A 13,074-nucleotide genomic window follows, 5' to 3' on the forward strand; every position below is an offset into this window, starting at 1 on the left:
GTTCACTGGTTACAACACTGTGATAATTGGCTGTCCTTCCCTCATGTTGAATATTTCCCTAGAGCACAGTGATTTCACTGATAAATATGAAACAACACTGTTGGTGTATGAAATATTTCTTATCATGTTAAAAGACTTTAATTTTGTTTTATAGTTATATTTCCCAATAACAAGATGGTACTTCCAACGGTATAGTACAAAGATATTACAAATACTATAAGCCTGAGAACGTGTCATATTAGATTATTTGATGAATACTGAGAATGGTTCATGGATGTTCATAGCATTAGACTTCATGTATGATCATCTTATTTGATTCTTAAATGAGCTATTTTCTGACTGATTTCAAACTGGCTTAAATTTAAAAAAATATAAAATACAAAAAAAAGCCCTCTCACTTTCAATACTAGCCATGCCATGTAGGAATGAAAATACTTTAATATTGGCACTATTACCTTAGCATCAGATAATATATCTTTTCCTAGAATCACATCATGTTTATAAAACAACTTTATACAACAACAGTGGTTCTCAAAATGTGGTCTACAGACCAGCAGCATCAACATTACTGGGGAAGTCATAGAAAATCAATTTCTGAGGCCATACCTAGACTTACTATATCAGAAACCCTAGGTGTGGGGTCCAGCAATTAGCAAGCCCTCCAGATGATTGTAATGCCTGTAGTTCAAGTTTAACAGCCACTGGTCTATAATGTCTACATGTCATTTGAAAAAGTAGTGACATTGCTCTTCAGATTAGGTGACCAATGATTACAACCCTTAGTTGTAAGGGTAGAAAAGGGAATTAAATTACTGATTCTTTAAAGGCTAAGGAAGTGGCTGTGGAGGAAGTTTGGGAGCTGGTAATCAACACAGAGATGTGCAACAAGCCAACAGATGTTGCACAGACTTGTCTCCTCCTACCTTCCATTCCATTTTAATGCTGGATAAACCATGAAGAGGGTTCTTCCTACCATCTCTTCCTTCAATCCCTGAAGTTACTACCATAGTAAGGAACAGGTCATCATGTTTCATAAAATATTACCAGTTTCATGCTACCATGAACCTCTGTATAGGAACAACTTGGAATAATTCAGGTAAAACCATCACCATAATGTAGTATTAGGGCCAGGATAAATGTTGCTATTTTGTCCTCCAATTTATTTATATATAAGCATAATTGGGGTAAAATAAATACCAAGGATATTATTAAAGAAAAACAAGGATTTCAGAAACCTCAAAAATATAGTTTGAAGGATTTCAGAAACCTCAAAAATATAGTTTGAAGTTACATGTGTCAAAAATTCCAGTCAGTTTGTTTGGAATTAGAGGTGGCTGGAATATGTACTAGAAGGTTGTATAATATCTTGAGATCTTTCTTAATCCCAGTTGTCAAAGCTAATAATACCAGATAATGATAATCCTTATAATTTCCTTTAACTGTTTTAATGCTTTTGCTAAAAAAGACATATTATTTGCTTATGCAAATGGGATTTCAAAATATTTTTATTTTATTCTGGAAAATTTGCTTAATAACCTGGCAGAAGCTTTCTTAACATTGAATATATAATGTTATATAGGATAGAAAAGTGCATAAGATGTGGTCACCTGGTCATTTCTACTGTTAAGGAACTCAGAATCCCATAGAAAACAGACAGAAATAATTATGATGCAATATATTCAATACTTCAGAAACAAGTTCTGGGAAGTAAGCGTGAAAAAGATTTCTGGAAGTCTCCTCAAAGGAGATACATAAAGTAAAATATGAAGAAAAGGTAGCTGGTCACCAGAAGAGGACAGAAAAGACAGTAAGAAACAATAGCAAAGATTCTGGAGCATAAAGAAGGAGCAATGCATGAGTGAGGAATATAAACCAAATCATAAATGACCTTGTAGAGCTTACTAACAGGTATGTTTTTAACAGGTAGCAAATCGAAAACGATCAGATTTTCAACAGAAGAATGACATGGTCAGATAAATGTATTATCTGAGGTCAGGTGAAGAAAAGAAAATGAAGACAAAAAGACCATTAGATATTTTTTATAATAATATATGAGATGAATATTAAGAGTTTGGATTTAGAGATATACTTGCCAAAGAAAAATAAACAAATACAAGATATATTTAGAAGCTAAATTCAATAGAACTCAGGTATTGACTGGTAGGGGATGGGAGCAGCTAAAAAGAATTAAAAATGATTCCTAGATTGATGGTGCAAATATGAACAGTGGTGCAGTACACTGAAACAGGGAACACACAAAGAGGAAAAGGTTTGCCTTGGGGCATTGCTAACATGGAGTTTGAGATGTCTATGGAAATCTAAGTGGTTATTCCAGTAACTTCAACATACAAGTCTAGACGACTGACATGTTGTCTTGAATTACACTTTAGGAGCCTTGGGCAACAAATTTAAAAGACTTTCAACAGCATCTAAATGTTAATAATTTTGCAGAGTACAACCATCATGTCTAGAATAAATTATAGTTATTTTCTCTAGTGGCAGCAAGATAGAACCCATTCTAAAAATGCATTGCCACCAAATAGGCTTCTGTATGTCTTGGATTATATTTTCCTATTTGTTCATGGCTAACATCACTTCTTATAAGTATATAATTGCTTCTTTATAGAAAGGATAATTTCTATCTCTGTTACTATAACAATGATCACATAAGTGCATTACACAGCTTAGGATAATTTAAGGAAAATAATTGTATATATAGTGATGCATCAACAATTTCTTATTTTAAATAATGTTAAGGTATACTTTGCCCTCTATTTGGTTTTACTTTTTTTTTTTTTTAAGATCATAAAGTTGCATTCCTTAGAAACTTCTTTGATGAGGAATGTTTTGTTGAATTTTTTTTAACCTAACAGATGTTTGGGTAGTTAAAATTCCTCATGAGTATGGTATCCTGTGGTTTTCACAACCTAAGTGTTACCCCAGGAATTTTCTTTTCTTGCTGTCTTCCAGTCCTGGTGGTCTATAGGAGATGCACATTACAAGAGTTCCATTTCGTTCCATACTAATTTCACACCCACACTTCTTTAAAGCTGTGCATTTCCACAGTATTATAAGTATCTATTGTGTACCACAGAGATATTTAATGGTTTTCTCTTTTATACCACCCCCACACACATACATACACAACTCAAATTGTTTTTGAGATAAAGATAATCATAAAAATGAGAGTAAAATAGCAAGTCTGCAAGTTAAATATTTCTAGCATTTGTGTTTTTGTGCTTACATTTGTATCTACACACATCAGCATAAAGTAGAATTATGGCTATTATACAGGTTATTTAAGGAGAAAAGCAATTTGGCTTCAATTATCTAGATCAGAGCATGTGAGAGAAAGAAAGGTTAGCTTAAGTTGGCTGAATATTGTTCCCTTTATCATTCTATTTCACAGGTGTAGATTAAGATTCAGAGAGTAACCCAATTTAATTCTCAGTTTGTATTCTGTCTTTGCTTATGGGATGTTCAATTTTGATGCTCCTCTGTATGCATTCAGATCAAGTTTACAATAACATATTTTCTTATTATACAAGCCATTTTAGAAACTTTGTAATATTTACCATTCAAATGAGTGGCCTTTTATTTGAAGTATTCAAACTTTGAACAATTTGATCTGAAAATAGCCATCAATTGTTAACTCTTTATCAAGGAGCTCCCGGTTTTGACAATACATTATATTAGTAAATGCTTGGATACAACTTAATGCCATTAGAACAAAATGCAAACTTATCTCAAACAGTGATTTTATACTATTTTAAATTGTTGTTTAGTCTTTTCTCTAATTCAGAGAACTGTCATTATTTTATCTTCCTTTATATCATGAAACAATATACCATTTTTGAGTCAATGATAGATAATAGAAAACATTAATTTTCTCCATCCAGATTACTTTCTGTGTTTGCAAAATGCCCATACTATTTTCATCTTTGGTATGCAGAAGCAACATGGAAGTATGACTTATTTTTAACATGAAAAACATTACTGCTCTTCAGGACTTTGGCTGCTTAACTATTCTAATTTTTTTTTATTCTTATACCATATGTTATTTCACCATGTATATTATGTTGCAATAAAATATGTAGTGTCTTTCTGTCTTTTATATCAAATATAATATTATATTGTCTCTTCTAGGTTTAATATAACAAATGAAACTTATACTGTATAATTATAAAATTTTGAAATTCAAATGTATAATATTTATTATTAAAAATGTCCTCTCCTCCATTGCAGGCAAAAAAAATCCTCCATTCTGGAAACTAAAAGAAGAGTAATTAACTCATTTTCAAAACCTAAACAATCAAAGTAGGTTATTATCCTTACCCACACATAATTACTCAGTTGAAAATCTATGAGTTTTGAGAATGCCAAGAAAATCATGTGTGTTATCACAATGTTGAAATATATAAATTGTTTCACCTTTCTCTCCTAATGACAGTGGTAGAAAGTAAATTTTCCCTGTGTCCTTTGGAAATAAAATATGGTCATAGACCTTAAAAACAGGTAGGAAGTAGAAGGAATGACATTCAAGTAGAAAGACTTGAGGCGTGGGATTATTTTTTTCTACCTCCATTGTAGAGTATTTGAGTATTTTCTTTTCTTTGTTTACCTTTAAGAGATAGAGTCTCCCTCTGTTGCCCAGACTGGGGTGCAGTGGCACGATCACAGCTCCCTATAGCCTCAAACTCCTCAGCTCAAGTTATCCTCCTGCCTTAACCTACCAAGTAGCTAGGACTACAGGCATGCACCACCACCCCCAGCTGAGAATATGAGATTATTTAAAAATCCAACTTTCTAATTTCATTTACCAGCCTCTGAACTGATCATGCTAGATGTTGTTTTATGCTAATTAAACATCTTCTATAATATTGTCAAGTGTGCTTGCAAGAGATGGTGCATTTAGAAAATCTACTTTCTGGCTCAGTGCAGTAAATAGAAGTAGGTATTTCCCAAGTGAGATGCTCATGAAAAGCAGAATGGGAACCTTTACTGGCAGCAGACACGCAGACACAGGTATATTTTAACCAAAGGTTAAAAATCAGTTGTCCACAGAACACATCTAGGCTACTGACACATTTGGTTTGAACAATTAAGTTCTTTTTCTAATTTAAAAAATTTAGTTGCAAGTAAAATATTGAGTGTTTTCACACAAAATGATCTAACTTTTCTGTTTCTTTGAAAACGTCAGAAGACCTAGTAGCACAGCCTTTCTATAGGACAAAACTCATCAGAGGTAAGTAGTGGTTGCCCCTTTAGACAGTGCATTCTCTGTTAATTTGCCATGGTTTATACCACTCCCAATTGGCTTACACCAGCCAGCTTCATTCATTATGGTATCTGTGTTGACTCCTTTGGGTAACTTCCAATAACCTCTCAAACTTTGCAGTTTAATCATTCAGTTGAGTGTCCCTTTTTCCATCAAATCTACACTTGTGATTTTATTCATTCCTACCAGTTGAAGCAACTAAAATCCCTTGCTTTAGCCATGTTCTAATCTTTCAGCACTTATTTCTTTCTGTTGCCTACTGAATTAGATTAAAGCATCTATTTCTTTTCAAAATCAGCAGGATTAAAATAACTACACTTATTGACTAATCCCAAACTGAATTTGATTTTTTTTTTCATTTTTCTCTTATCTCTGTTCTGACACCATTATCTTCATCATCACCTACATTGGAAAATGATTTCTTCTCCCATTCCCTCTATAGCTTATTCATCAAATTTCACTCATCCAGGGAATATTTATGGAGTATCCACTGGTACCAGGCACTATTTTAGGCAATAAGGAAACAGCAATGAGCAAGACAGACTCTAAAAACAAACAAGCAAATAAAAATTAGAAATGATCTGAAAATAATAAATGTTCATTAAAAGAAGATGACATTATAGATTACTGCATGGCTATTTTAGGTTAAGTGGTAAGGGAAATTCATTCATTCATTCATTCCCTAAGCAGGGATCATTTAAGTAGAGATTGATACTATAAGACACTGCTCATGTTCCAGGCAAAAGGAAAAAGGAATGCAAAGTTGCAAATTCTAGGAGTTTAGTTTGTTTAAGCAACAAATTCTAGCATGAATAGAAAATAATGATAAGGGAGAGAGTGGCTATAAACAAGGTTAAAGTTTTAGGTAAGAGCCACGTCATATAGGGCTTTGTTAATCAAGTTTAAAAATTTTGAATTTTATTCTAAGAGCCATGGGAATTCAGTGGATAGCTTTAAGCAAGAGAGTGACACCATATGCATTAGGTTTGAAAAGAGCAGCCTGGCAGCGCAGGAGGCCAGTTAAGCTAATTTGGTTGTAGCAGTAACAGAAGAGTTAGACAAATATTGTAGCAATGCAAAGGAGGGACGTGTTCAGATGGTGTGGTTGAAATGAATCATTGGCAGAATTGAGGAGGAAAGGAAAATTGCTGGATTTTTGTTTTCTACAAACTGATGAATGAGGATATTCCTTACTAAGATAAGAAAGATAGGAGGATGAGAGGTCTGATGTTACACCCTATGTTAATTTAGACAAGTATATTCAATACACATGCCCATTGATATCAGTTGATCATAAAAATATACTGATCTGGGCAGCATTCAGGGCTAGAAAGAGATTTTAGAATAATCAATATACAAGTAGACTTTAAAGTCATAGGACAGAATAAGCCACTTAAGATAAAATCTCCTAGGGACTGTGTATTGATAAAGAAGAGAAAAGGGCCAAGTATAGCTCTCTGTGCATTCTAACACTTAGGTTTAAAAAAAAAAAAAAAGGAAGATGAGGAGAATTCAGCAAAGGAGACTGAGAAAGAGCCACCAGAGAGATAGGAGAAAAACCAGAAGAGCAGATCTTACAGACACCAAGCGTCAACGTGGTAAAAAGAGGAAGGGTTGGATAATGTGTTTAAGGCTGAGTTGTCAGGATTCTACCTTAAATGTTGAATTATATTAACAAACATCTATTGTACATTTACTATAACAAACATTATGGCAGGTACCCTGGAAAACCGTAACCAAAGACACTAAAGCTTCCAGATCAAAGTTTATTTCACTATCGGTAAGGGCCTAACAGTATCCATTTGTCACTGAAAATCTATTTGTTAGTGTGTGTGTGTGTGTATTATTTAATACTCTACTAATAGGTACCACAATTTTTTAAGAAAAATGTGATTTGGATTTGAAAGGAATCACCTGGTAAGAGTCAAGATAGGAGAATGGTAACATAAGGTCCATATTTGAAGGGCGTCTATGGTGTGGTGTTGGGATGGGTGACCTGGCAGACCTGAAATTTCCTCTGGAGGACTGGGGCTTGGGTAGAAATGGCATTTCAGAGAATATATCCATTCCTCAGAGCTCTTCCTTGTAGGATTTGGTTTGCAATTCATGTATGTTGCATGGAAACCATCGTAATTCTATGCAGAGAGGGTTCAGGATGAGTAATATAAATTTTACTTACTTAATTATGGATAATGATATTGTCTAAGAAAGCAGGGTGACCTGTTAGTTATAAATATAAAACTCAAGTTTTAAAAGCAATCTTTACTTACACTTTGAGTGATTTCTCTGGAAAAGAATTCAAGAGCTTTTTTCCTGAATGCAAAAGTCCTGAAAGATGTGTAGGTGGCAGAGTAGTTTTGAGAGATTATTTGTGTTTCTTCTCTATATTTTTTTTCTTCTCCTTATCTCAAACTGGGAGTTGAGCACTTGAAATTTCTTTGCCTTAGAGTTTTGTATAGATGAAAAGCACAAACTGAAAAACTGCTTGCTGACAGATCAATCAGGGTATTGTGCTCATACCTGTGTGTGTAAACCTGCAGTCACTGAAAAGGTTGTAAAGTCTGGCTTAAAGGCAGCAGAGCCTCCACATACGAAGAGAAAATGTAGGCATGGGTAAGGGCACTAGATGACAATCAGTGTGGCCTAATGGTAGATCACAAGAGAGGCTGCCCTCATGCTTTGTTGCAACATCAGACTCTAGGACCCTGGCACAACTCTGGAAGTTTAAGAAAAGCCCTAATGATGACTGAAATTGAATTTTCCATTAGGTTTCAATTAAATTAAAAATAAGCATGTTATTATGTAAGCCAGTTAGTGTATTCAGTTATTTCTATATACAGTGATTTTATACACAATTGGATTAATTAGAAATCATTAATATATAGATATAGAATATAACAGAAATGAGTATGTACATTATCAAGACAATACTTACGGCCAGGCAGGGTTTGTGTAGAAATCCAATTGGAAGCATTGCCATAGCCAGCATTGGTGCTGGCAGCCACCTGGAATCTATACCATCTAAATTTTTTCAATCCATACACTGTCTCTTCAGTCAGGTCAGCTTCGTAGAGATATTGAATTTTTTGATATTCAACACATTCTTCGGATTCCCATTCTCTGCATTTTTGAGCACGAAGTTGAGTGGTAATCTTGTAATTTTGAAAGTAGCCAAGGATAGTGTCAGGTCTTACCCATGTCAATGTTGCACTAGTTGACTGAACATCAGAAAAGGTAATATTTGTGGGAACACTGGGAACTAAAAATTGAAGAGAAAAAAAATTGAAAATAATCGGAATTACCAAACATCTTATAAACAGAAGAAATGGAATTTTAACATATTATGGCCAGGACCAATGGCTAATGTCTGAAATCTCAGTATTTTTGGAAGCCAAGGCAGGAGAATTGCTTGAGGCCAGGAGTTCAAGACCACCCTCAACAATATAGTGAGACCGTTGTCTCTATAAAATTTTTTTCTAAAAGCCAGGCATGGTAGTATACACCTTAGTTTCAGCTACTTGGGATGCTAAGGCAGAAGAATTGTTTGAACTCATGAGTTTGAGGCTGCAACGAGCTATGAGTATACCACTACACTCTAGCCTAGGTGGCAGAGCGAGACCCTGTCTCTAAAAATTTTTTTTAATTCTATTATTGTACACCTAGTAGAGATCTGTCAAATTAGTATAGTACTTAGATTAATTATCCCCAGACTTAATGAGCAGAACCTTAGGGACCACCATTTCAAAAGGGTAGAGGACAAAACAATTGTTATTTTTTTTATAGGTATAAAAAATCTGCTTCCAAATATAATCATAAATGGTTTATATAAATGTATTTTAGCTTCATGTAGAAACAAAAATTTTACTGGTACAAAAGAAAACCATATGCTTATATCATCCTAAGTACTTCCTTAAGCATGTCTGAGTTTTAAATATTTAGTTCCCAAGAAAGATATTTTTTATATTTAAATGTCTAGATAAACATAAGTACATATTACATATAATAATTGTTGGTTATTAAATAATTTTAACTAAATAATAAACAATATTACTGAATGGATTAGATTAGTTGATTTTTGTTTTATCTTGTGTACATTTAAAATTAATGAAACTTTTTCTAGACTGTAATCCAGTGTACTGATATTAATACACAGACTGAGGTATCTGTTTATCATCTACAATCACATGGTCTGGCTTGGAGTCACTTATTAGATTTCATACTAACTATTGGTCTGCTACATGCTTACTATGTGTCAGGCTCTTAGCCTGGTGTTAGGGATTCAATACACAATAAAGTTTTCAAAAAACAGTTTATTTGGTACATAAAATGAGAATAGTACACTTAGAAATATGAAAGAGCAATGAACTAAGTGGTATTGAAACTTTTTTCAACCATGCCTTTCCTATCTTCAAGTGCCTTTGCTAAGAAGATTGAGATAAAGAGAATGACAAAAATGACTTATATGAAAATTTTATAATTCATGAAAACTATATGTTAATACACTTAAAATAAGAAAATAAATATTTAGAAAAATCATTCATTCTTAAATATATCATATTAAATCAACATTCAAAAAATGTCTAATAAGTACCTAATATATGTAGGTACTATTGTAAGTGATGGAAATACAATAAACAAAACAGACAAAAATTCCTGACCTTGTGAAATATACTTTCTGGAGAGCTATATACAATATAAATATTATACACAGCTATAACTCACTATCTATGGGAGATTAGTTTTAGAAGCTTCCATGGATACCAAAATCAAAGAATGTGCAAGTCTCATACATAAAATGGTATAATATTTGCATACAACTTATGCATATTCTCTTATATAATTTAAATAATCTCTAGATTACTTATAATATCTAATACAATATAAATGCTAAATAGTTGTTATCCTGTATTGTTTAGGGATTAATGCAAGAAAAAATAGTCTGTATGTGTTTGGTACAGAAGCATTTTTTCCAATTTTTTTTTTCTGCAGGTGGCTTAATGCACAGATGGAGAACCCATGGATATTGAGGGCTAATGTATAGTATTTTGGATAATGATTAGAGCTATGGGAAAAAATAAGGAAGGGAAGAAGAAGAGAGAGTTCCAGGGATAATGAAATTTTAAATTAGCTAGTAAGAGAATGAATTAGAAGACATTAAGTTCCTAATAAAAGTGAGAGAGCTAGCCATGTGAATATTTCTAGGGGAAAAATTTACAGCAATTTATAGCACAGGACACTGCATGATTAAAGACCCTAAGTTGGAAGAATGCCAGTATATTTGGAGAATAACGAGGTCCGAGTAACTACTAGGAACTGAGGTCTGAGAAGAGACATTGGAAGCTAGATTATATACAACATTATAGGATATTGTTATGGCTTTCTTTTGAGCAGAAGAGTGACAGGTTCTAACACATGTTTTCACAGAATCAATATAGCTACTGTGTTGAGAATAGATGAAGGCAGACAATGATGGAAATAAGGATACTAATTAGTAGGTTACTGCAAAGTCTATGCAAGAGATCATGGTGGCCTGGATCAAGATAGTAATGGCAAAAGTGAAGAGAAATATTCAGATCCAGAACATAATTTGAAGGAGAGCTGATAGGCTTTGCTGATGTGTGGTATGTGGGCTACTAGAGAAAGAGAGAGGTTAAGGAAAGTTCTAAGGTCTTTGGATTGTCCAAACACAAAGATGAAGCTGTTATTAACCAACAAGGGGATGACTGAGGGATTAGTAAACTTTGGGGAGAAAGATTAAGAATTTATTTTGAATATGTTAACTTTGAAATTTCTCTAAGACACCCATAAGGACAAATCAAATGGTTGATAGACGCTTGAATAAGGAGTTCTATAGAGAAAGGCCTAGACTTGAGTTAAAAATTTGGATTTTCTCTTAAATTTTTACTAAATTATCTACAGATCTATTGCATATGTGTCAATATATATAATACATATATATATATTATATTTGCCTAAAACTGGAAGAGAAGTTATAAGGTAACAAAGAACAATGATTAAAGTCATATGATCAGATTCAATTACTCTGTTTTCAAATACTAATATTTGTCATCAAATCTTTCCTGCATTTAGTTGACCATTAACTTAAAAGTAGCATTATAAACAGAACGCTTGATACACTACTTATAACATGCCCTTTTATCTTTACCTGTCATGAAGAAAAGCAATTACAGAGAACATTATTTTTAGGGAAAATGTATGTGTTCAGAAAAAGAAGTTTTAGAATTGGCTAAAAAGTAGAATTTCCATAATTTATTGAACTCCTCAGTCACTAAATGTGAATTCAGGTCACCTGAATATAAGGTGATTTTTCAAAATATTTCAACATAAATCACAGAAGTGTTATTGATTTGTGTGCTCAGGAAGTGTTTTTAGAGAAGAGAGGGCATGTGAGATGAGATTTCACTGATTGTAAAGAGGCAATCTCAGAAGAGGGGATGATGGAAGTCAAGTGTGATTGTAGCTTATAATTCATGTTGGCAACAAACGGAAAGGCTGCACAATAGCTTGGGGACTCACTGTGTCAGAGGGAATTAATTATAGATAGCTTGTCAGGCAATGGAAAGCTGTCAAAGGTGTCAGAATGAGATGTTCACAGGAACATTTTATCAAGCCTAGTCTGGTAATTGCATAATAGGAAAAGAAAATTTCAAAGATCATTTGATTTGTCTATGAAAGAAGAAATAGGATGGTAGCAACAGGAAAGAAGTCAGTTTTTAAAATTTACCTGGTGGTTGAATCTATAAGAATAGGCAAATAAATGGGAAATCACAAAAACTCAGAATGCAAAATAAGTTTAGAGATTGTCTTGGTCAATTTGTCTCTTTATGTCTGACCATTGTGTCTGTTGATTTCCCCAAAGATTCCCAGTCCCTGTACAAAAGGCTTTTTCCACTTATACAACCAAACACTTGTCTAGGTACAAATGGGAAGGAATTTTGCTGCAGTAATTAAGAATCCAAATCAGTTTACTTTAAAATAGACAAATACCCAGTGGACTTGACCTTATAATTTGAATCCTTTAAAAACAGAACATTATCTTTGGCTGGTTGCAGACAAGGAAGTAAAAGATTTGAAGCATGAGATGGATTCAATGTACAAAAATTTCTCTGTTGCTGGCTTTGAAGAAGGAAGAGGCCACATGATAAAGAATGCAGGCCATCTCTAGTAGCTGAGAGCAATAGCTGAGTAAGACCCAGCCAGGAAATGGGTCAGTCCTACAACTACAAGGAACTAAAATCTGCCACAGCCATGTGAGTTGGAAGAGGACCCTGACAGCTTGACTTAGCTTGTGAGAAGAATAGGGAACCTAGGTACATCATACCTGGACTTCTGACCTATAGAACTATAAGCTAATAAACAGGTGTTGTTTTAAATTACCAAGTTTGTGATAATTTGTTACACAGCAAGAGAAAACCAGTACAACTGTCCTCTACAAAATAAACAATCACTACTTACCTATCCTCTGCTTAAATATATAGAACAAAGGAAAACTAAAAATCTTGAGGGATTTTATTTTAAAATCTATTTTCAGATAGCTCTGTCAGTTTGTATCACCTTCATTATTTTGAACTGATATTTTGTTCCTGTAAATCTTAGTTCTGCACTGAAAACCCACCCCATAGAGGCCTAATCTACTTTCATCTTCACTTCACTCCAACATTCTACACAAACAATCTAGGAAGATTTTGCTTTGCTTCTGCATCCATATCAATTAAAAATATTGAGCAATCACTCCAGAATATGTATATGTATTTGTAGGTTATATACACATAATA

General features: G+C 33.5%; 1 protein-coding gene across 1 annotated transcript in view; it reads right to left on the reverse strand.

Moving 5' to 3' along the window:
* PTPRQ (protein tyrosine phosphatase receptor type Q) overlaps positions 1-13,074 on the reverse strand; it is a 192,862-nt gene that overhangs the window by 77,464 nt on the left and 102,324 nt on the right. The window contains exon 26 of the mRNA XM_076007142.1: positions 8,214-8,537. Coding sequence (XP_075863257.1) covers positions 8,214-8,537 — 324 coding nt within the window. The remainder of the gene's footprint in view (positions 1-8,213; positions 8,538-13,074) is intronic.

This window comes from Microcebus murinus, chromosome 10 (genome assembly GCF_040939455.1).
Source record: "Microcebus murinus isolate Inina chromosome 10, M.murinus_Inina_mat1.0, whole genome shotgun sequence".
NCBI classification, from domain to species: Eukaryota; Metazoa; Chordata; class Mammalia; order Primates; family Cheirogaleidae; genus Microcebus; species Microcebus murinus.